At 38.5% G+C, this 25989-nt stretch overlaps 2 protein-coding genes across 4 annotated transcripts; both read left to right on the top strand.

Moving 5' to 3' along the window:
* Positions 1-5747: 5747 nt before the first annotated feature.
* On the top strand, positions 5748-9591 carry LOC105266362 (uncharacterized). Its single transcript, XM_011304474.1, has one exon. It carries the CDS (start codon positions 5748-5750, stop codon positions 9180-9182), a length of 3435 nt encoding a protein of 1144 aa, XP_011302776.1. The 3' UTR covers positions 9183-9591.
* An 8779-nt stretch (positions 9592-18370) lies between these two features.
* Positions 18371-25107, top strand: LOC105266252 (solute carrier family 41 member 1). Of its 3 annotated transcripts, none has more exons than XM_011304241.1 (10): positions 18371-18991; positions 21013-21123; positions 21209-21295; positions 21659-21940; positions 22212-22432; positions 22639-22963; positions 23036-23330; positions 23453-23658; positions 23738-23886; positions 24111-25107. In XM_011304241.1, exons 4-10 carry the CDS (start codon positions 21661-21663, stop codon positions 24297-24299), a joined length of 1665 nt encoding a protein of 554 aa, XP_011302543.1. In that variant the 5' UTR covers positions 18371-18991; positions 21013-21123; positions 21209-21295; positions 21659-21660; the 3' UTR covers positions 24300-25107. The 3 variants fall into 3 exon arrangements, with proteins under 3 accessions (XP_011302543.1, XP_011302542.1, XP_011302544.1); XM_011304240.1 differs by lacking the exon at positions 18371-18991 and adding an exon at positions 19433-19771; XM_011304242.1 differs by lacking the exon at positions 18371-18991 and adding an exon at positions 20565-20799.
* Positions 25108-25989: the final 882 nt, after the last annotated feature.

The following is a 25989-nucleotide window of genomic DNA, read 5'->3' as shown; positions in this document are numbered from 1 at the left end:
CAATAATTCATAAGACAGGATTAATGAGGAAATCATTTCACCCTGGAAATGCGCATCAAAAGGGCGTGGCTGAATTTAATCAATTCAATTCAATAATTTTATCGATCCCTCGAATATCGCCGCAGGTCTCACCATTCCGATTGTCTCGGTTCCACAATCTACACCGAGAATTACCGAATGTAATGTAATGTGAGTAATGGGGTAATCTAACTGAGATGTAAATCGAATCGATTATCTCAATCCGCGGATTTTCGCGGGGTGAGGTAGGTGGGAGGGGGTCAGATGGAAATGGACGGAGTCCGGAGAACTCCGGGAGTAACTCAGATAAATCGAGTGAAATTATGAAGGGGTACATTACACTCGAGTAGAGATGAATTTGCTGGACTGGTGCGATGATATTTGTCTTGTTTACGGGAAGACGTATGCGCGTGTGCCGACCAAAACTTACTCGATCAATAGGCCTGTACTGAAATCTCCCCGCACATACCGAGAGGGATATAAGTTTTGCGAAATAAAAAAAATAAATAAATAACACCCCTCCATACCTGCCGACAACACCTGATCCTCTCATTACAGTCATTACACTCATTACACTCATTAAACTGATTACACTAATTACAATCCCAGAGATTTCAAATAATTCCATGAAATTGCGGTCGACAATATTGAACGCCAATTGCCAAATATTTTATTAAAAAAAATCGGTGTCGATAATTCGAGGATAATTATTAATATTATTATGAATAATGACGATTTTAGTTGTTAATTTGATTATTAACTTATTATTGATTGATAATTTGATTATTATTGATAATTATTGGTTGATGAACTGGAATTTTAATGGGAAGATCATCGGTAATGCATCGATAGTCGTTTTGCAATCGATTTAGCGATACTCGTGCAATGATGGGGGAGGGTATGTTCATTAGTGCGACATGAGCTTATCGTTATTGCGTGTTACGCATAAGTTTGCGTGACGATTCAAGCTTTATACATCGATGGCCACACCGTACTCGAGGATCCAGAGACCGATAGCATCTCATTTCGAGTGTTAACACCACCCGAAATCATGACAGTCGATCTCCCTCGTAATCACATCTGACAGATCTTTTACAAATTTAATCGTTAGCCTTCTGACACGTACCAAAACGTTTTACGCGGTTTAACTGCGCAATTAAACAATTTCCGGTTGATCAATGGTGGTGTGATTATGATTTTTATTTTTCCGATTTTTTGTGGGGGAATCGGGGGAATGAGTTGTTTGGTTATGACGATCGATTCCGATGGTCGACTGTCAATAAATAGCATCCCTTCTTGAATTCCTCCTCTTTTCTCCCTTTTCCTTCCTTTTCCTCCCCTTTTCCTCCCCTTTTCCTCCCCTTTTCCTCCCCTTTTCCTCCCCTGTCCTCCCCCCTCGACAATTCCGCGTATTTCTTTCATTCTCGTTAGTGATCGAACCCCAATACCTATTACACACATATTGTCAAGAAAATGTACACAAAGCGAATTCAATAACTATCAGTACCCCCAGGGATTTTTATATCATTTAAGATTTTGAAATTTTTTATCTGGGCTACATCAGGATCTCTAATCAAAAATATATTTCATCATTTTAATTTCAGATTTTGTGGAATATGAATCGGAATTTGTTTATTTGGATTAATTTAAAAAATGGGCGGGTGGGGGAGGAGGGAGTTGAAGGATTTTAATTGCTTGTTATAATCCAAATTGTTTTAATTAAGAGATTTTTAGTGGATTATATTCGTCGATATAGTACTGTTGAAATTCCGTGAAACGTCATTGACGTGGAATGCCAATCAACTCTCGACTGTATTATCGAGAATTAAATCGATAAAGTCAAGAGGATACGTCAGAAAAGTCCGAGAAAGAGAAAAAAAAGTGTCGAGGCTAGTAAACAAAATGTCGAGAAGATATGAAGAATACATATCGAGTTAAAATGGCGAGAGGTGAGTGTTATCTAGACATTTCCGAGAATCGAGTGCGTGAATTTGCCCTTTCCGCGAAAAGTTTGAAAATTCGTGCTCTCCTTGATGTATTCACGGTGGGAAATGCTGCCATCATTTCTTTATTCCATTCGTGGAGAGAGTGCTAGGTGATAGTCTCATTCGGATAAATTATAGGGCTAAACGTCGACAGAAGTTTCATGCATTTCTACAATTTCTTTTTTCGTCACTATGAATTTTGGATGAGTTCGTGTTGAGCGAAAGCTTTCACCAACGATATACCAATGAAAGACATGTCTCAATCATTCAATTGATATAATACCGGAGTATTTAATGGCACAAGAGACGAATTGACATGCAGAAATCAGTCCACTGGGTGGTAAGACCATATGTCAGGGGTGGAGAAATAATTTAATTTACCAACAATTTTCGTTATTTTTCGGGGGATTAAAAATCGTAGGCGTCTCCTATATTATTCATCGAGTGAAAATTTTCTATGAGCTATCCAGGGGTGGATACTGGGTCTCCTCCACCCTCGACAACTTTCACCAATTGTAGCTTTTTTTTTTACCACTTGAAAAACCGCCGCAACATGTTTTTCTCGAATCATACCCTTTCGCTCATGTTGTGATGTCACCCCATTACATTTTTCTCATGGTTTCTCGTGATGGTGACACACCCCACCACCATACGACCCTTCGTCCACTATTCTAACCAATCAAACAGCCAGACCCGCGTACATAACACTGCGTCAAAACCTTTATACAAACGTACACCCATTTCGAATAAAAGATCCGACCTTTTTTCCAGAATTCTGAAATTGAACATACGGGCGTATTTACGACTGTATTTTTTGTCTCCATATTTTTCTTTTTTTTTTTTTCGTTTTTTCGTCGAAGATCTGTCAAATGGCACACGACAGAATACACACATGAGGTGTGTCATATGCGTTTTTCGATATTGGAGAGAAGAGAAAGTGAGGGACATGTGCGTTTACCTCAACCCCTCTGTGGGTATTACCTAATATTCATATAATCCTGTATTCAATGCTACGTCAAGTATCAATCTCATACCTGCTATCTCTGATTGCTATTATTTCAGCGATAATTTCCTGGTAAAAATTACGAACGAGAACGAGAATTCGTCGGTTCATTATTTTCACCCCAAATGACCTAATTATTCCCAAATCTTTACATTTCGAATTTTTTAAACTTTGAAAATAATATACAATTGAATTTTCCGTTTTCAATAATTAAATGACCAATTACTTGATCTCCAAATAAAATTGAGTAATTCTGTAAAAAATGAATAATTCCCCAGAAATTTCATGTCTGAAAATTATTAAAAATTTGAGATGTAATTTTTTAATAGTGCAATTTTTCTGAGGTTTCCTCTCAATCCGGAGGACCCACATGATTCTCACATAAAAATAAACGAACAGCCGTACGCAGTGGGAAAATAAATTCAAGCTGAGACGAACTTATCGACCCATCAATTCGGAATCCTCAAAATTCGGGAAAAATATGACAAAACGCATGAAGGGGGGTGGGGGAAACGGGAATTGGGTATGTGGTAGGGAGGTAAAAGCGATGTGACAGATCAGTACAGGGGGGCACATGGAATTGGTTGTGGATACAGTGCGGTGGTGAATTCCGAGAGAAGGGCCCAAAAAATCGAGTGCAACCGGAGAATTGGATTCCATAATCGTGCCATAAAGAAGAAGACGAAGAGAAAAAAAAGGATCGGTAACGTCCGCCACTTGTCAACTCTCGTCTCACTCCACCAGAATTTTCACCGCGATAAATTACCCCCTGTCCACCCCACACCAACTTCTCAATCATCCCCTGAAAATTTTTTGACGTTCAAACGAGAAATCGTCGGGTCTTATTTTCTTCCTGAATTGGAAACCTTAGCCGGTGAGGATTATTCCTTCGGGACTCGGGGCATTGTCCAATCGCCGCTGGAGAGCACCCCAAAAATTTCACTCCCCTCACTTCTTCCCTCAATTTCCCCGTCATCCCCTCTCTGTCAAGTTTTACTTTTTTTTTGTCTCTCTCTCTTCTCTCTGCTGACCGATCTCCCTCCCTCTTCCCCACCTATACGAAATCGTGCCACGTGCCGATAACGCCCTTTACCAGAAAGAGAAAAACCAGTCCAGGAGTTTTTCGACGACGTCTTCCGCGTCAGCACCGATCAAACTTGAAGAAGGGGACGCTGGAACACCACCGAAAACTCGCGCAATGTGTGAAATCCAATTTTCCTTGTGCTCGTGACACTTTTTTTATCATCGATTTGTGCGAAATTATTATGGACTTTTCCAGAGAAGAGGAGCCATTTCGGTGATGTGGGTACTGTGCCAGTTCAATTGTGACACCGTGAATTCATTTGATATTTATTTTAATTTCACACACTGCCCCATCGAGCAAAAAATCGGTAGACAATTCAAATAAAGCATGAGAACGAGGAGTAATAAAAGGGAATATACGGGTGGTAAATTGTCAGAATTGGGTACAAATATGAAAACTCGGGACCAGCTCGTTCAATATTCTCAAGTGCTTCGGTAAATTTTCCCATTGTTTTTCCAATGTATTTTATTTGAAACAAGAAACGTTTGTAAAATGTATCACCTAATTGCGATGACATGGCAGGGTGTTGTCGGGACTATCGAGTGCTTACACATATCTCCTTCCTCGCACGCCAGGAAATGACACTGCTATATTTTTTTTTATTTAATTCTGTTTCGTTCTGCTGTCAGATTATGACGAGCTAGATCTATGCAGTTGAAATATTAAAGCAACGAGCGATCAATATTCTCGTTAAATCCTGCAGTCATTCAAATAATCAAACAATCGAATTTTATAATTTATTAAAACCCACACTCGCGATTCCATCCAAAACTACCGATTACATTTGATTCCATCCTCTCAAAAATTCATAAATCATTAGAAAAAATAAATACAAAAATCATTGCGCATTGACGGACCTTGTGAGTCATAAAATAATCATAAAACGGGCAATCGGTATTTGTTTTCGGGTGAAACCGATAAACAATTCTTTAAAAAATGTTTAAAAATCGGTATTTTTTGGGGGGAACGGTCTCAAACCGGGAACGAATATTCCGCAGATTACAATCACACAATTTCAGCATAGATTCACCATTCTCTGGAGGAGCATATACTCGGAAATAATATCATCAGGGTTTTCAGAGTTTATCCCCAAAAATGGGGGCGTACACATGAGTCATGTGCACCCCCGTTCACCCGCCTCTGGTCCCCGACCGCATGCCTATCCATCGGGCGAAGGGTGTCTCACTCTCTTTTCCACTATCCTGACAATTTTCGTTTTTCTTTTTCTTCATTTGTCCCCCCCCTCTCGGGGATTTTTCCCTCCCCGTCCCAATGATGTCAGTGGCGAATACTCGTTAACCACCCCTGACAGGCGTCGATTTTTCCTCCAACCTAAAATCATTATAACATTCCAAATTAATGCCATGTGCATCAGGCTCTCTTCAATTCCCTCACCCTTCACCGGTTTTTCTAATATTTCCAATAATCTATTGAATCCGAGGGCACCAAGGCATCAGACGAATCATTAATACATAATCGAATGAGAGTCTTCTCCCCATCGGTACCTCAGTGATCTGAAAATTTAATTAATCCAAGAATAATTAATGAAGAATAAATATAAAAAAATGGTGGCTTTTGGTTGCAGGGCGTCAAGAATCAAAGCGGTGGTGGGGCACGTGTGTGACCAGGAGGAAATATCACTGGAGTAAAATTCGAGATGTCGGGTGTCCAGGAGGGCGGTCTGGGATCGAGTGAGGTGGACAGCGAGAGTTCGAGTGTTGGAGATGAACGAGATACTCAAAAACGGGTGAGAGAGGACAACGACTCGAGCAGTCCAAAAAAACGGAGAAAACAGACGACACCTGTCCGAGTACCAACGTCACTCTCAACATCCAACGAAAGAACTGAATTCGAGGAGGACTTGGAGGACGATAGAGAGATGAATTCCGCTAACAGACTGGAAAATGCAACCGAGAGTAAAAGTCAAAGACTGGAAGAGCCTTCGACAGCCGCAGGAGACGACAATCTCATCAGTGAATTTGATCGCGAGGGCAACAACAGTCCAGGATCATCCGGACCAAGTAATCTCTTCTCAAGCAACGTCAGAGTAAAACTTGAAACACCGAGTCAAGAGGAATCCGAGAATCCCATGAATCTGACAAGTCTCGGTATAAAGAATTTCCCAAGCTCTTGGCTGTCCGGTCACTCACAGCAGCAAGAGCCAACAGACTGGACCGGACAGAATGCCGTAACCTCAGTGGCTAATCATTTATCTGGTTTATCATTTCCCGGTGCACTTGCTCAGTACTTACCATTACCAGGATTCTCTCTGGATCCTGGACAAATTCCACGAATGCCAGTTGGTCCAGCTCCCATAAGAATTTTTAATCCCGATGCCTACTGTGATCTCTGCAACAAAGAGTTCTGCAACAAATACTTCCTCAAAACGCACAAAGCTAACAAACATGGAATTTATGTTGACACACCTCAGCAGAACTCGGGTGACAATAATGGAATGCACTACTCTAATTTACAATACTCAATGGGAATGGGTAAAATAGAGCCGACCCTACCACCGCCGTCTTTACCACCGCCATTGAAAATGGAGATACCCCTGATGCAGATGTCGTGTGAAATTTGTCAAAAGCGATTTAAAAATGAGGAGTCACTACGCAAGCACAAGCATCGGTGTCACGTGGAGGGCTCTCAGAGTGATCTGCTGGATTCACAAGGATCTAGGGACTACAATTCAGGGATCGGAGATGATAAGGATGCATCGAGGAGTAGTCCGAGCGCGATGGAATCCCTCTTTAAACAGGAGTATGGGATTGAGCAGGAGGATACGAAATTCATGCCAGCACCGAGACACTTGTCCCCACAATCGAGTCAACAAGCCCGTGAATCTGGTTTCAGTATTGATAGACTTCGGCGATTAGGTGTCCTCAATGTCGAGGCTTTTTGTGAAATATGTTGTAAAGAGTACTGTAACAAGTACTTCCTACGGACGCACAAGATGAAGAGACACGGCATACTTATCCAGGATAATGATAAATCACCTAGTAATCCTGGAGCGGCTGCCACCTGGCATCAGATTCAAACTAGTCCACTTAATCTCATCGTAACCGAGAGCAATCCTGGGGGATCAGAGTCCAATGATAAGTCCGAGGAGTATGAATGTAAATCCTGTGGAATTAAATTTCAAACGCACGGACTCTATCGCATACATCGTGCAAAGGTGCATGAAAATAGTGATGATGAAAAATCAACGAAACTGGACGGAGATGAGGAGCGCACCGACTCCATTTCCGAGGATCTTCAGAAACTCCAGACGATGATACTCCAGTTGAACGGTTTAGACTCCAGTAAAACATTGACTTGTGAGATTTGTGGAAGAGAGTGTGAAAATAAATTAGCCCTGAAGACTCACATGACTCTGGAACACGCAGGTCATTTGGCGGATGAGCAAGCCCTGTCACCTGATCAGTTGATGGATAATTCGTCGAACAATATAACTGGGAGCACGTCCTTCTGTTCGATCTGCGAGAAGGAATTCCCAAGCACTGACGCTCTGAAGCAACACATCGCCGAGGATCATAATCGACAGTCACCTCCATCCCTGAAGACCTCACTTCCTTCTAACAATGCACAAAATCATCCTGTTCATTCTGTAACTCAGTCATCACTCCTTCCACCAACATCATCAGCTCCCCCAGTTCCACCGATACCTCCACCACCGGACAAGAAGCTCTCGTCACTGACGCCAACATCCAGTTACTGCGAAATATGCAATAAAGAGCTCTGCAACAAGTACTTCATGAAGACTCACATGCAGAGGATGCATGGAATTGAGATAGAAAATGGCTCGCAAATTGGTGGAGTAATCTGCAACATCTGTAACAAAGAATTGTGCAGTAAATACTTCCTACGGGTGCACAAGCACAACACTCATGGGATAGTCGATGACGGTGCACCAGTGAACAGTAATAAACAGGAGAACTTCGAGACTCTGCCAAATATAGATGATGCAGCGCTGAAGCCTGATCAATTGAGTGATCTCAGCCACCGCTATTTCACGCATTTCAACGAAGTCTGTCCTGTCTGCAATCGACGATTCAGGAGTATCAAATGGCTTAAGGCCCATCTCCTGGGTGATCACGGAAAAACTGGTGTCGACAAATGGCGTGAGCTGGAGCAGCAGTACCAAAATACAGGTAGAACTAGACCGGGACAAATAGGTTCGTCCAGCAAATTGATCCAGCAAAATCCAAATATAAAAATTCCAAATGGACTGGACATCAGTCAGAACATCAAAGCCACCGATTACGGAGGACTAGGCAATCAGGTGCTCTCCACCCTATTTGGCGGTAACGAGGAGCACCAGAATAAGAACTACAGATGCTCCTACTGCAACTTCACAACACCTGTTCTACCGTTTCTATTTCTCCACGAGAGATCACACATGCCTAATCAAGAGGGCATAACAACTGATAGTAATCTCCAGTGTCCAATTTGCTCTCAGACATTTCCCCAGCCAGAATCCCTGCATCATCACCTAGTGGTTCAACACCAGTTCTCAAATTTACTGTCTCAGTATCAACAGTTGATGGGAAGTGATCCAAGAATTGATACCCAGGAGCGTCACGATGTCGATCAAAAGGAGGTGGAGCTGAAGGATGAGAGGTCGGTTGATAGCCAGATAAATTCACCAATTCAACCAACAGAATCTTCCAAAAATCAGAAAGACGAGTCCGGCGTTGTGCATGTAACTGTTCAGGGGGCATACAAGTGCGCTGAGTGTGGTTTTGCAACGACTAATCTTCACAGAATAAAGAGCCACGTGAAGAAGAATCATAAAGCGAGGGGTGATCCGACGGAGTGTGTTATTGCAGAGCTGAGTAAGACACTTCGTGATGTAGCTAATAAGCACAAAGTACCTGCTAGTTATGCAATGCCACAGGACATGAACTCCAATCCGGATGCTACGATTATGCAGCCGTTCATCCTTGAGGAGCGAAATTTTGCATTTGGCGATGAATCGTCGAGCAATGACGGGAGATTTGCACCAGCTCTGGTTTATCTACCGGTACGTACACGTATCAACAGTGTCCTGACTGCTTCCTTTACCCTTAGTCCAGCCTCAATCATCTCGTAGTTGTTCTTCGTGGAGTCAATGTGAGTATCACACCAGATGATCATCAATTAGCCAAATGATTATTTTTTTATGAATAACCGGGGGAAATACCACGTACCGTTTGCAGCTTTTTTATTCGGTCATTTGTCAACTTTCGTTATCCTCTTAATTAATTACGCACGCTCGATGAGAATTAACGCTTTAGCGGAAAAACCAATCGTAATATAATTGAATTGAGTTAGGTTATTTTTCCGCCATTTTAATCATTAGAACTGGGTGATAAAATGGTGGAAAAAATCGGGGAAGTCCTCAATTATTCAGTTATCCTGCTACAAAATTTTTGGTTAATTTCCCTCAAGTTTTAACCGGATTGCACAAGAATTAAAGAGACTCCCGATTTTTTTTCCGCCATTTAGACTCGGCGGCCGGTCCTTTTACAAATAAATAATTGAATCGAGCATTGAAAATCGACTGATCAAAGTTGAAACAGATGAGAAACCCCTCGGTCTTCTAATATAGCGGGAAATTTAAACTTTCGTACGCATTCGCACAATTGAGGACTCGAGGAATATTTCTGGATCATTTCCGGACTCTGCGTATGAACGCTTCGTTGTTATGAGTATATATTAATCACAATGCTAGGTTGTACATATAGATTTATAATTATTATACAACCTGTTATCCAACCTGCGAGAGCTGGAGTGATGAATAATGTTCCTATCTTATTAAAGACCGAAACACCTGTAGTCATAACGATTCTAGGATGAGGAAAGTTGAAGGTTGACAATTGAAATCGCTCTCATTGTGACGCACAATAGATATTGGAAGATGCTTATTTTTAACGTGCATAAACAATTAGGTATCATAAGAGACTAAACTAACTCAGAAAATAAGTATATGGAGAAATTATAAACTGAACTCAGGGTGGACACAGTATAACCCGCAACAAAAGTACAATCGTATACACAGCCAATGCATTATAATAGAATTTAAAATACGTTAAAGATAAAATTGACATGAAAATATGTCGACCAAAGATTTAAAAAAAAAAAAAAACCCAAGTACCAAATTATAATAATCTCAATTATTAAATATCTTCTGAAGGCAATATTTACGATCATGAGAATAATGTAATTAGTGAAGATTCTAGTCGGAGAGTATTCGGTCTCTAGTTTTACAAGAAATGATAAAAAATCAACGTTCAACGCTCTTGCGTTTATTGAGCGGCTAATTGAGAAAAGAAAAAAAGAATTATTAAAAAAGAAAGAAGAATTAATAAAGTGCATTGTAGAATCTCAAATGAAAAACACATACTGATAATGCACCGTGCCTTGCATTCCTGATGTTAAATTTAAAGAGGCAGAACAATTTTTTCCCGAGCTTAGAAATAACGCGGGGCATCAAAGGGTGGGAATTAAATTTACTGACTTCCTCCCAGCGAACGTAATTATCGAATCTCATTCTCAAAATTCATATAAACAACCATTCGGTGCAGTTTCGTTACAATTATTATTATTATTTCAACTAACAGATGAGTCCGTTGCTTGCATGATTGCTTGGGCAAACCTTTCGTGGCTATTTTATTGGAAAGTGGGCAGCTGTGCTCGCAATGACCACTCGGGTTATTTTGCCGGTTATTTAGTTTTCAAATGCAGCCGGCCTAGACTAACCGGACAAAATAAGGGCCCCAGCACGCCCTCACGAGACATCCCAAAAACCTATACACCGGTCAGTCCCTGGATTAAACTAGACCCAAGAGGGAGGAAGAGGTAGAAATCGAATGACAGAACGCACGCCAACTTTTTCGCCCCCTCGCATATCCCCCCTCCACCCCCTCCCCCCATTATTAAAATTAGAAAAAAATTACTACACCAAAAAAATTCCCAAAAATTCCCATCTGACTGGAATCGCCAAAAAAAAAAAAAAAATTAACTAGACGACAAATAAAAAAACAATATCCACCGACACTTGAATGTTTTTTAACATAAATTTCTTTCTCTCCGCTGTTAACCCATCAGGTACACCCGGGCGATTTGAGTCACGCGAGACTTGAGGCTTTTTTTTTTTTTCACTTTGTTTTAGGCAAAATGCCCCTCTGGCCACCACGCAACGTATTTTCGCTATTTTCATATTTGATATATTCTGTGTCACTGAAAGATTCATACAAAACGCATAAAAATATTAAATTTCATATTTCATCCGGAGAAAAAAGAAGGAGCGCAATGCCTAAGGGTGAATTGTAGTGAGGTCTATTGTCTAGATGGCCATAAAAATTTCTTTCCCCAACATCAATGGTGCCTCCCCCCCTCCCCCCTATCCCCTTTCCACCCCCCTAGTGCTCTTGAGGCCAGAGTAATGGGAGACTGTGTACGCGCATGAATCATCATTTACCCGGGGCTCACGGTTTATTTCCAAAAAATTGGAAAGAATTAGTATATGCCCGTGCATACATTAACATACTGTAGGGGAGGAAGTTGTAGGGCCATTAATACCGGGGAATACATTGAATGGTAGTGTCCATAGAGTGGGAAAAGCATAAACTGGGAAGGGAATAATTTTTCATCGCGATCGCAGAGAATTAAAGGGAGACGGAGAAAATGGACTTTTCACGGTGCACAAGGGGAGGGTCAGGGAGAATCTGCATCTGGTAGATCCTCCCTATTTTTATTATTTTTTTTTTCTCTATCCATGGAACTGAAGCGTGAGGTCAGCGTTCGTGACCTTGAGGGGAATTTTTAGGGAAAAACGTGATCGAAACCCCTGGTCCATTGTTCGAAGATCTATGACTGCACGTGAATTCGGAAAAAAAAAAGACACAATGACATGCAAAATGGACGCCCTCATGCAAATGGTCATAACTGTTTTTAATTGCGTCGCTCGAGCGCAACGATAAAGCCATTTTCTTTTGTCCAGGATTAATGGCTTTTTCCGGGCTTTTTGACACCGTGTCCGTTGAAAATGCTTATTTTAATTGCTCCACCGGATATGAAACAGTATTTGTGATTGTGAATGATTATTGTTGATGGATAATCAGCGCTAGGTTTTTTTTTTATTACCTGAGTAATCATGGGTTCAGTAATTATTAATCTTGGAGTGTGAGTTGTGCGTTGAGAAATTGTACAATCCGTCATGTGTCGGGGAGTTGATTTTTTTATTTAAATAATAATAAAATTTCACACCCGACACTCGCATTGCCTGAATAAAATTAAATCGATGAGCGCTGAATCAAAATTTATCTTCAATAAAAATGAAGTATAATTCTTAAGTATATATGAATAATATATTATCGATTGAGTATATATTTGTGGGTGGTGAAATATGGGGCATAATTTTGCGATTAATGCAGGTGTAGACGTTGTGGAAGAGAAAATTCTCGATTGTATGATATTGTAGCCTTAATTAAGAGTATGTGAATAACAGGTATTACTGTTATGTATATCTAGTCATTTTTTATGCGGTTTACAATACTCCGAATTGAGATAATTAAGCTAGTCCAACATTGTAGTCAACTATTATTTTTTCATTTATTTAATATTTTATTTTGACGACAGTATTTATGATTTTACAATAAAATTCATTTTACACTTTTCAAATGACTTTTTTTTTCATTTATTTGACATTTTTTTTGTTTACTTATGATTTTTCAATTGTGCATGACAGATTCACTGGTGCACATGGTACTATGCACTCAGGGTATCTCCGTATTGAACTATGTACGTCGATTTACCCAGTTTAAACATCAATGGAATCCCCAACCTTTCCATCTTCAAAGGGTGCTAAACTAGGGGAACGCGGTGGTGTCTTTTTTTTTCCCATTTTTTTTTCTCTTAAATATACCCCCGGGGATACGAGTACCACAGACAAATGAGTGAACAAACACTCTCAAATCGACTATCTATTCCACGTTCGTTGAACAATCATTAAATTTTATCCCCCGGTGTAATTTCAAAATTGATCCTCACAGCAAATTGAAATACGAAACTGCTCCTCTGTATTTATTTATTCATACAGCATTTCTCTTTCGAATTCACAGGGAATAAAAAAGGTGATAGCTATACGTGGCACCTAATGCGGAAGTTATACGCGTCATTTTTTTCTAAAGGGTTGAAACAACTCGGGGTGAAATAAAAGGGAGAGAATTTCTGCGATCGATTTCACGTTATTACGCGAAATAAATGATTCGCTCATTCTCGCTCATTCTCGCTCATTCTTACTCTGAATTGTGGGTTGGAGTGAGAGGTGGAAATGAAAAGGGGAAAGACTTTCCAGAATATGACACGACGATTTTACTCGTCTTCTCTCTCACTGTGGGGAAAGGTTTCCCTTTTTCCAGAAATTTTTCTCTCTTCCAATTGCTCTCACGCACACAATAAGGTACACACACCCACGCAGAAACGCCATCGTCCAACAATCTGCCGGCCATGTATAGAAATCAATAATATCTTATGTTTTCCAAGAGAAACGAAAATCGAGGGTAGACGCTTTCCTTTCCTATCGGGAGTAAAAATCCATTTCAAATTCATTTCATTGAGAAATTACCGACATCTTCTCATTTTTTACATTCGCATTTTTACAAATTTCTACAAAATCCCTGATTAAATTGACGTGAAAAAAAAAATGCCAAATCTTATGATGATGATTATTATTATTAATATTATTATTATTCATTACGTGAGAATTTTCCTACGCTATCAGTAAATTTCGGTAAACATGCGCTCGACGAAAAATTGATGAATCATTAAATAATAATAAAATCTAGAAACGATATATTTATTCGCCTCGATCTGACCTAAAGTTTCCAGAGATAAACGAAAAAAATGACTTGATCACTCATCAGTACGAATAATTCAGATGAAAAAGGAAAATAATGAATCGTAAAAATTCTACCTCCTGGTGAATATGTATTTGTACTTAACGAACCACTGGTAAAATAATTCTAAGGCGTTAAGAGATATGGATTTTATTTTTCTCCTCATTTTGCGGGCCTCAATTCGGCCCCTCTGAATCCCTTCTGCGTCTCATCAAAACGCCCGAGCAACTCGCGGGAATGGATTACAATTATCAAAGCGTCTCCCTCTAGTTTCTCGCTCGAATTTTCCCTCGTCAAATCCCCCAGCTCTACACTTTTACCCCAAAAATAAGCACGACTTCTTCTCCAGGGCAGTTTTATCGATATCACCCGATTCTTTCCATTTTCCCCAACCGACGAACCCCTCTTCGTCATCTAATGCCAACTTGGAAAATTTCATCCTCCCGTAATAATTCCCCCACCTCACAATTTCTCCAATTCTTTTCGTTAATTTTTCTCCTTCTGACGTCGAGCGGAAGAAATAATTGATGGAGAGTAAAGCACGGGGAGAGAAAAAAAAAATTGGGGTGAATTAATCAGAAACACAAGATGAAAATCGCGCCCTTAAAATCCATCGTACATCCGTCCTTTGTTATTCCGTTTACATGGATTATCATGTTATTTTTTATTACCCGATGACAATACCACAAATGACGTTTTTGTCCGAAAGAATCTCATCCCCCTGAATTAATCCATTTGTCTCCCCGAATTCAGAATTCCAATTTTCAGCAATACCGGAATTTCCGAAAGGGTGAAGACGTCAGTTGTATTAAACATCTACAAAAGAGCACAAACATCAAGCGTCCTAAATTTCAAAGGGTTCGCCCCTCTCTGATCCCCACACTTTTTTCGATAATTTTTTTGTCCCTCTGCAGAATGATAAAAAAAAGAACAGCGGCAAAAAAAAAAAGAAAGTATTTTTACAACCACGCGCCAACGGTTTTTCGAGGACAACAATGAGTGTCACCGGTGTTGAATTTTTCGTAAAATCGGGAAAAGCAGACGACAAAAAGGGGTAAAAACAGAAAAATGATGGTGAGAAATCTCAATGGAAAGCCAACCCTTTATTTATACAAGGGTGGACTCGTGTGGAGGGTATTGTGTGGATTTTGAGGGAGGGTCACCGAGAAATGAGGGGTCATAAGACTGATCTGATGTTGGGGTACGCACCACGTTTTTCATTTCTCCATGTTTCCCCCAAAATTCAGCTGCACCACCGACGTACCAATGAAATCGATTGAATTTTACAATTATTGTGCAACCCTGATTTACACAATATTTTGGAAATCCTTTATAAATCGGAACCCCTCGTGCACCAGCTTAGAGACCAGCGATTCCATTGTTCGAAAAGGCACGATCCGAACATATGGGAGATTTTTCCATCACGGGCACGAGTTCCTAAAAGACCAAATATCCTGCTCCTTCCCATTCTCCCTTTAAAAAAATTCATCGAAACTGGAAAATTGAAGGGGATTTTTTATCCTACAGTAATTACTCTGCCCCAATCATTCTTTACCTTTCCTTTTATTAATTTTTTTTTTTGTGACAAGTTGGACACGTGTCAAGTTTTTTTATCTGAACAACTCAGGTTCTCTGATTGATACTAATGACAAGCTCTGATGTAATTAATATTTTAATCAAGGTGTAATGGGTACGACCAAGCAGATGCCTGCGTGAATTTTTGCATGAGGTACTCCACGTCCCCTCAGTCATCTCTCATTTCAAGTTCTCAATGTCGATATTTACTTTATTATCAAGGGCTTTACCTCGATGCATGACCAATATTTTGATATCATTACAGATAGCGATAATAATCGTTCAATAGTAATATTTGTTTTTTTAATTAAATCTCACCGCGAAGACGCGACGAGTGACTGAGTTGTGGTTGAAATTTTATTTCGTATTTCCACATTAAAACGATACACTGGGAAAAACAATTTTCTTCTGCGATATTTGGTAGAATAAATTATTTTTCTCTGTGAAACGGACACACATCTCTCATGAATTTTATACAAGCACTCAGCACACCCTAGGTACATATTTTACGACAGATTAAATAAGAAAACCGCGTGAAATTGAGATAATAGTAGATAAGTTAATGGACGAGATAATGGGAAAAGTGCATAATGCACTCTGATAATATGATAACGGTTCAAAAAGCAACAAAAATCAAAATGAGATTATAATATCGTGAATTATACAAGTATTGTCAAGATAAATATTTATGATATAAAAAGTATATATTCTTAAAAGAGTTTATGTATTCCGAGAATAGGTTTAAAGTGTTTTACTATTCAGGGCTATAATAAATTGAAGGATGAGTGGGAGATAAATGGAAAATTCAACGAGAGTGAATTTTGTAATTGATCCATTGGGTGATCACAATCGATGATTATTACGTTGACAAACGAATTATGAATATTGTTAGGCACACTTGTAAATATTAATGGCAAAATGGCCTTTGGAAAATAAGTGAACAAACCAGAGAGTGAGAAGAATTGGAGAGGGATGTAACGATTGTTCCTTCGATATCTAGAATACGACGTAAACTCTTTAAAATTGTATATAATTGAAGTTCAATGACATGATGCTAGTATTCTCATTAATTTCTATTGAAAATTAACGAATTAATAGATCATCCTCTTTATTGACTCAAAACTGTACGACTGTGATTTTCAGTTTTTTTTTTAGTGATTCGTTAAAATTCTTAATAAATATCGATTGATGTTGTCGTCTTCGCGATTGTGAAGAGGCAGTAATCGTTATTTCATGGAGCAACACAAATTACTGCTATTATTTAAAAATTTAGTCGCAATTACTGGTATTTGTGGAGAATTGAATTAATTAAAATAAAAAAAAACTACTGATTAAAATTTCTAGGGTAAAATGAGATAGTGAAGAGCGAAAAATCAAACGAGCAAAAATCAAAATAGGTTTAAGTATTTAAGAACGTGAAAAAGTAACTTGTTAGTTGATAATGTATTAATGCTGTGGAATGAGAGAAAATTCATGGATTGTTGTCGTCCGTATTTGAATATCCGACACTTTATGATATCGACTTTTCGTTATTATGTGTTGAATAATTCACCGGGAATTCTCACATTTCTACATTATTTATTGAAGTAAAAGTTTATAATTTTTCATTTTTCGTCATATCATCGATCGATGGTTTTGTAAGATTTTTTCCGAGACTTATGAATGATCATATATACCATAAATAAATAAAATTTAAAACCAACTGCTGAAGAATTTTAATGAGAACCTTTTTTTTTCATCGGGATTTCCTCGTCCTATTTGAATGTTAATTGCCACCGGTATCTCTAGCTTTTCTGGGATACACCTGGGGAATATTTTTTTCCTCAATTCATTGACGTCATTATTCCATGGAATTCGCCAATCTTTATGTAAAAATAATTGCAATCAATGAATCCCATTGCTGCTCGGATAATTATTCCAATTCCTAATAATTTAAAATTATTCATTACTCTCCTGACAATTTATCAATTATCACGAGAATGAGAAGAAAATATTAATAATTATTATTATAATAATCGTGACAAAAAAATAGAGAAATTATTTAATTAGAGACCAAGTGGAATCAATTACAATCAATTACTTGATTTTGAGGTGTTGAATTAAAAAAAAAAGGAGAGACTCGATAAGGCTTTCAGATAGAATCGACTTTTCATTTCAATACAGCATTATCGACACAGGGGAATTCCCTTTCGGTATTCCCTTAGCTATCATCAGCAGTCAACAGCTCGAGCAGTTGTCGATGTTAAGGATAAATTCGTGATTTCGTGAGGAGAAATGATTCCCCGAAGATGCCGCTAACCTGACGTGCATTTTAAACGCACAATTACTCATTTCCCTTTCCACAAGGTAGGTATCCTTGAGATCCAAACAATTGGAAATCCCCTGGTGGTTTATAGCAGCTGGCGGTAATAAACTAATTATGACATCGACAGTTTGACGGGTGCGTAGAGTGAGATAGCAACATGTATTATCAGAATTTATGTGCAATTAAGTCTAGGAAATTTAATTTCTCCAGATAATTGATGAGTTGAATCTTCCACAAAATCAGATGACAATGTTTACGATTATTTATCGGATCAAGCGCATTTTTGTGATAATTTTGTGATAATAATTGCGTTTGAATTTTCCGAATTTTTTTCTCAGTCCGATCATCATTTATCGACGATTTTCTCTTTTCTTAAGGCTTCGAGTACTCGTCACCTGCACTAATGCTGTCGATATAAATATTATGGATATCACTGAGAAATGAATGAGAGACAATTCCACAAAAGGAATACCTGAATATTTTCACCATTTGTCATAACGAACTTTAAGTGTGCGGGCAAATAAATCTCGTTCATTTATCAGTTGCAATATGTTTGTCATTCATTTTAGTCGTTAACAATATGAATTATTTATTTTGATGGAGTTAACGTCGATGGAGGAAGCTCACGAGGAGATACGTCACCATCCAGAAAAATACAATGGAATAAATTTGAAAGAAAATAAATAAATAATAATTTCATACGAACACGGTTCACTTAATGACATTCTAACAAATTCCAACGAGCAATTACTATTGGGCAGTGATGAATATTGAAATGGGATGTTCATAATTTTTTTTTATCTCAAGGTTTGACTCATTTTCAAAACACTCGAGATCACGAAATTCAGGGGTATGACTATCAGCACGCACTGCCAATCACCACCAGCTGATTTGTATCGTCACTGATAATTAACAAGATTAGGATACCCGGGAAATTTGTTATAGAGATTATTTTTCGGGTGATAATAGAAAATTAAGTGGAACAAATGGACTCAGGTTGCCGATGATCGGCAGTGGCAGATCCTCTCCTAGTGCTGTCTGGCATCGAAATCGCCGAGTCATTCGCATGGTTCAATCATTCCACAATACAATTTCAACAATGAACCTACAATCATCCTAGCTACATACCGATGACAATACGTGAGTGCATGTTACAAAGTGTAATTCCGAACTGGTAAATTGACCAAAGTAAAACCCCAAGACATTCACTCCAATAAATAATATAAGTGAATAATAAAGTGTCAGTGAAAATCAATTGGTTCAAGGAAAATACCAACGCAATTGATATTGACGCGGTATTATCTCACCTGCTAATTCACTCGTACAAATTTATCAAAATTCCCGCACCGTGATTTCTCGTATCACAACATTGATCTTAGAAAATTGACAGATAAACCGCCATCTTGCATTTATCATTATCAGAAAACTCACGGTCAATTGATTTAATAGGTAATAATGAAAAATATGAAATAATATATTCGATTTGCGGATTGAAATCGTGATGACTAAACACTACCCACCACCTCTTTATTTCTCTCTTCCTTTATCAGTGGTATCACACGTGTCTCTGCCGACACCGAGTGTCGTCTCTCAGTGCATATTATTGTCGAGTATAGGAAAGTTAGACAGAATAGAACGGGACATTTTTTTATCAGTCCAGTGCGGTCGCGTGCAGCAAACGCACGACTTGTCGTTACTCTAAATTAACAAATCGTCAACCAATCAGAAACACGCGAAATAAATTGCACTAGTCGTTGATCTCGCCGATAATCCAGCAATATTCATCATTCCATCATCAATTTAACTGTTCTCAACATTAAATCGCCAAGCGATATCTCAAAAATTGTGATTTTCGTGATATCCCATTATTTTTTCAACGTTTCAATCGAGAACAATCGACACACTGGCGCTACATATCTCGTAAGTGTTAACTGATAAACATCCTCAGATTATAACTCGATACCCAAATTAATGAAATTAATTTTAATGATATTATTCGCTGGTGCCCGATGGAATCGGATTTCTGCAACCGATGGAACACCCGATACTCGATTAATCTTCAATTACTCCAAAGTTCAAAAATATTGAATAAATAAAAAAACATTGCAATAATAACGTCCAAAGGGTATCCTAATCTATCCGCTGTTATTTTTTATTGTAAACTCGGTGAACATGGCATCGCATAATGGACGCCCTATTAACGAACAAAGAAAAAAAAAAATAATGATACATTCGATAATCATCGCTGGGGGTCACAGTCGCAACTTGATACCGATATTTTTACTGAACCACGAAAATATGAAAATGTAACAATGAAGATCTGACACGCGCACACGGTCATTGTCATCGGAGACGGGCTAAAACGTCAGAGAAATATTTTTTCGCTGATTCTATGCGGTATTGAATATCACATGGCAGCGGAAACAGGTCTAGTCGTATCGCTGATATCCGAGTTTACGCACGAGCGAGTGGAAGTGGTGCGATTATATCGCATCTACCCCTATCGAAAATATAATTTTTCATTTCAGTCATCTCCCTGACATTTTACGACACGATTAATCCCTTAACGATCCTGAGATAATCCGAGGAAGATCGATAAATCATTAATAGAATTAATACTCCCGAATCGACGATGAACCTGCAAAAAAAAAAGCATACATCATTGAGAATTAATGATTCATTAATTTTATCGATTCACTGGCGATCAATTCCGGAATCGATGAAACCGGTACTTGAACGACCGCCAATGGATTTTCAAGAAATGTGATAAGCTCCAATCGATCCACCACCTGTCGATCAATTATTCCCTCATGCCAATGTCCAATCGACGCGAACGATAACAGAGCCACACCATTTTAATCCTTAATTATTATTATCATTAGTTGTTCAATTGTGCAACAATTGGTGCCAGCAGTGAAAAGAATCAATGATTTAGTGGACTATCGGGAGTGAGTGCTTTCAGGTTTTCAATTACTCGCCATTATCGGCAATTTGCTTGATCACTCAGATATTATTTTTCCATACCCTTACAACGTGCAATTGACCAATCAACTTGTCATCTCCCACAGCGTTAACAACCACAATCGAGTTTCCAATCATCCACGGACATTCAGCAAATTGTAATTGACGATTGATAATGATTTTTCATTATTTATATTTAGGTTTGACAGATTAAGGCTGGCAGGGAGAAGAGGTACAGGTACGCAGGTAAAGCCTGGAAGGACATGCTCACTCATTCGTAATTTCTGCAATCAGTATCAGCGCCGACCTCGGTGAGTTCGATCAAGAAATTCCGTTGGGAATACCATTTGTCTGACGATTTTTATCGTTTATCGATACCTCCTTGAATTATTTCAGTTCATCCAGATTGTCCGTAGTCGGAAAGGCCGAGACAAAATTGCCTCAGGTCGATCCAGTGAAGAATCGCTTCTCACCCAACCTCAGGTACGACAATCGCCCCAAAAATCGATTAAAAATTTATTAAATTTCATTAATAATCCATTAAAAAATCCGACAATAATCGAGCAATACGAAATCACGTGTACACGTGAAATTCCAAGGCTAGATTTAACGCCGATATTTCGGTGAAGTGGCTAGTCCATCCAGAGCATTCACAACTATTCTCTTACGTAATCCCCAAGTACTTGTTATCTGAGTATTCGCTTTAAATATTTTTTTCACGTAAATGCAGTGGCTGACGACCGAATTCATCCACAATCTTTATGACTCTGTGGTTTTTCCGCTTGCCAGCAATAACTGCTACCTGCAATTGAACATTGAATATTCAAATAAATATTAAATGATCAGACATGGTCGGAGTACACACGACAAACGACCCTAAACTGGATGAATCGCAGTTGGAGAACGATGTACAATTAAAAAGTAGCACTGAACAACTGGTGACAGATACCACCGATGCACCATTGAAGCATACCATAATTATTCCAAATCTCGGAATGTCAGGCGAGAAGAAGAGCAATCAGTGCTTTGCCCTGGCGTACAATCAGATCGACTGCAATGGGCAGAACTTGAAATCGGGAAATGCTGTGGACGACACCAAGATCGATAAAGGCAAGGATAAAGCTTCAGGTGAGAATTGTATCACCATCAACATCATCATCTTCAAGACTGAATAAATTAAATCGTTGAGGAAGACATTGACATTTGCTGTTAGATTCATTTAATTTCGATAACGAATGGAATATTTTATTATCGCTCTCACTGATAACCTCGAGTTATTGCCCTGACGTTATTATAATCTTGAAGCAATGCGGCGCATCATGTTACTGACGTACATACGTCAGACGTATTCATCCGTAATTACAGCTGGATCCATTGAAAATGTATACACCACTTCTAGGTGGAGATGGCTCGCTGTCGAGTGGATGCTCTATAGTGACGATCTCATCAGTTGCCACTTCAGAGCCCGATCCAGCATCTCCAAATGGACAAAATTCTCTGGGAAGATGCCGAAGTGTTCTTGATGAAAGATGGCAACACACTGCACTTCAAGTATCTGTACCGTTCTTCATTGCTGGTGTTGGTACAATTGGTGCTGGTCTCGTACTCGGCACCGTTGAAGTGAGTTTAACACCAATAAATATTTTATATCAATAATAAATAAATAGATTTACCAGAAAATTCTTTATGAAAAAATTAAAATTGTTATTTTCTCGTTTTTTTACGTTCCGGAGAGTTTAACAATCCGTGATTTTATCTGGAAATTTATCTGGAAATTGATTGAATATATAATATTGAGGGAAGAAGTGAATAAAAATTTATTTCAGAAATGGGAAGTATTCAGCAAAGTCTCACAGCTATTCATTCTGGTCCCTTCCCTGCTGGGTCTCAAAGGAAACCTCGACATGTGCCTAGCATCACGTCTATGCACTCAAGCTAATTTAGGTAACATGAGCTCTTTCCGTGAAATAGCGAAAATGGTGATCGGCAATCTGGCACTAGTGCAAATACAGGCTATTGTAGCAGCAATAATAGTCTCGATATTTGCATCAGCTGCTCATGCAGCGATGAACGGTGTTTTTATTTGGGATCATGCACTCCTAGTCACAGCCTCCAGTCTCTGCACAGCAACAAGTTCCTGTTTTCTTCTCGGTAAATTCCCCCACAAGTCACCATCAATTTCCAATTAAATAAATCTCTTAATCAAAGATGCTTCATTTCTAGATCTCGTGATGATTGCCGTGATACTGGCGGCGCACAGATGGAAAATGAATCCCGATAATTTGGCTACACCACTGGCAGCTTCTTTCGGAGATGTTGTATCTGTTAGTGTACTATCCATAATCGCCTCAAATTTATTTATTCGCCTGCAGGCAGAGGTGTGGGTAGTGTACGTGATAATCAGTGGATACTTGCTGATTCTGCCAATCTGGATTTTCATTGTCCTGAGAAATAAATACACGAGGAACATCTTAACGTCTGGATGGGTACCCGTTCTGTCCGCTCTGTTTATCAGTGGGTGTGTGACATATTCAATCAGTTTTTACATGATAAATTTTATTGTGCAATTATTTAACTTAAAAAATTTAACGTGCAATTTAACTTTTAAATTTAACGTGCAATTGTTGAACTTCATTGCAGACTCGGGGGATTAATTCTGAGTCAAGCAGTTGATGTGCTCTCGGGATTCGTCATCTTCCAACCAATTATCAATGGCATCGGTGGCAATCTTGTTTCAGTTCAAGCTTCCAGAATCTCTACAACCCTTCATCAAACATCAATCATGGGGATAATACCACCCTACACCAAAGTATTCATTAGTCCCTTTAAAGCTCTAGTGAAAGGAGGTGAGTACCATTAATATATTAATTATTTATCTCTATTGTTTCTTGGTATTTCAATAAAATTCTTTGTCATTTTTCTTAGTTCCCTTCGCTCATACCGCAAGACTACTGATTATCATGGGAATCGTAGGAGAAGTTGTATTCATTTTCGCAGCAGATTACATTGAACAACACCATTCAACACTGCACGTTTATTTTGTCCTGTCTTACATTATCGTTGCATTTTTGCAAGTAAGTGAAGCAATCAATTTATTACTAACGACACGTCGCGTAATGTTGTTGTCAGTTGTCGAGGTATTTCCTCAATCACTTATCAGTGGTGAAAATTACAACGTGCAAGAAATATTTCTCATATTTTCTGAGAGCTCTCAATTAGTCATTTATTTTCAATTTTTCAAATGAATGTTTTTAATGGGCACGAAGGTGCGTTAATCATGGAATTTTATCTTCCTCAGATAATGCTGCTATTGTATGTCGCTCACATTATCATTCATGCAATGTGGAGGTTTAAAATTGATCCTGATAACTCGGCCATTCCGTATTTGACAGCACTGGGTGATCTCACGGGTACGATGTTCCTGGGAGGTGCTTTCTGGTTCCTCAAGGAGATCGGATATCCCTACGCCTTCAATGTCAAAACCTAGGCCGATCCACTGGGAGTCAATTGAGAATTTATTACGGATCTAAAGAGCACAATGGTCTGGTTAATCAATATTCAATGGAATATTCTTGCACTTGTCCATCTGCGAAATATTTTTGGGAAAAATGAGAGGGCAGGCGAAGTCTGGGGAGATTTATGAAACGAGTGCAGTGAAAGTATTAAAAGAGGAAAGAGTTATTTCGTTCTGTCGGCATGATGGTGGAGCAAGATGAATAGGAAAATCAGGATGAATTTATTGAGGGGATACTGGGAATGTCAAGCTAATCAGATTTTTCGAACAGGATCTCAGAAAATGGGAGGAGTTACAAAATGTTTTCGCCATTTTATCGACCGTCTTTCTAAGAATTAAAATGACGGAAAAATGAAGTAACTCTTCAATTCAATTATAGTATGAAATTTTTTAAGATCGATAACATGACGCCGTCTAACGATTCATCAATTCCCTGTTGTTTCAGATAAACATCGTATAGTTGTACATTTATATACAATACTCAAAGAGGGAGTAATGCCTTACCGCTATTTATTTCACAATTTTAAATGTTAAAATTTGATGTACATACATTGAAACATAGAAAAGAATGAAAGACATTTATTCAATGAAAATACAGATGCAGATTTAACAATTCAGGATTGATGGAGCATTTTTAACTTTTTGAATCATTTGTACATACTATCGGAATATACTTGGAGTGCGAAAGGCCGTTCGAGGAAAATTTTTTGTGTCCAATACCTGCAATTAACTCCAATTATCTGTATTTTCTGAATAAAATAAATCAATTACAACAATGCAATCTCTGTATTTTAATGCTCCCTTATCAGATAAGAATAAAAATTCTCCGCGCCACCGGTGGAATGTGGAATTTCATCCTTCGAAAATTTCGACGGGGTGAATTTTATTTTCTGCGGTATGAATGCTGTTTGTTTTTTATTTGTTTAACTGAAATTTAGCCGACTGTTGAACGAGCGGAAGGGGGAAGCCACATTTTGGGAATTTCGAATGAAAAAAATTATTCAATATATTGAAGATATACTACTAATGAAAATTTATTTTCAGAATGAGCGAGTTGTCCAATTGGCAGCGTGCTTGGCTTCCACGCCGACGGCTAGGGTTCGATTCCCAGCCATCAAATTTTTTTTTTTTAAATAATTCCTGTTTTTTTGTTTGTAAACGACTAATCAATCCAAATATCCTTCTGCAAAAGTGTAAGTATAGATATTGAAAAATTCAAAATTTTTGAAAAAATATCAAGAGAACATGAAAGTCGAGAAGGTTTTCACTGAAATTGAAAAATTCGAAATTTTTGAAAAAGTATCAGGGGAACATAAACGTCGAGGAGCTATTCACTGAAGTTGAAAAATTCGAAATTTTTGAAAAAGTATCCGGGGAACATGAACGACGAGGAGATATTCACTGGAGTGAAATATTCGAAATTTTTGAAAAAGTATCAGGAGAACATAAACGTCGAGGAGCTATTCACTGAAGTTGAAAAATTCGAAATTTTTGAAAAAGTATCAGGAGAACATAAACGTCGAGGAGCTATTCACTGAAGTTGAAAAATTCGAAATTTTTGAAAAAGTATCCGGGGAACATGAACGTCGAGGAGATATTCACTGGAGTGAAAAATTCGAAATTTTTGAAAAAGTATCAGGAGAACATAAACGTCGAGGAGCTA

Source organism: Fopius arisanus, unplaced genomic scaffold (assembly GCF_000806365.1).
Source record: "Fopius arisanus strain USDA-PBARC FA_bdor unplaced genomic scaffold, ASM80636v1 scaffold00037, whole genome shotgun sequence".
NCBI classification, from domain to species: Eukaryota; Metazoa; Arthropoda; class Insecta; order Hymenoptera; family Braconidae; genus Fopius; species Fopius arisanus.
The sequence above is the reverse complement of the archived record's forward strand: the minus strand, read 5'-3'. Positions and strand labels throughout refer to the sequence as shown.

Bases quoted from the DNA above. Each gene is read 5' to 3' on its own strand.
- LOC105266252 (XM_011304241.1), top strand. From the start codon at position 21,661: ATGGTCGGAGTACACACGACAAACGACCCTAAACTGGATGAATCGCAG. The intron at 23,659-23,737 runs GTGAGTACCATT...CATTTTTCTTAG, and splicing joins TAAAGCTCTAGTGAAAGGAG to TTCCCTTCGCTCATACCGCA. The intron at 23,887-24,110 runs GTAAGTGAAGCA...TATCTTCCTCAG, and splicing joins TTATCGTTGCATTTTTGCAA to ATAATGCTGCTATTGTATGT.
- LOC105266362 (XM_011304474.1), top strand. From the start codon at position 5,748: ATGTCGGGTGTCCAGGAGGGCGGTCTGGGATCGAGTGAGGTGGACAGC.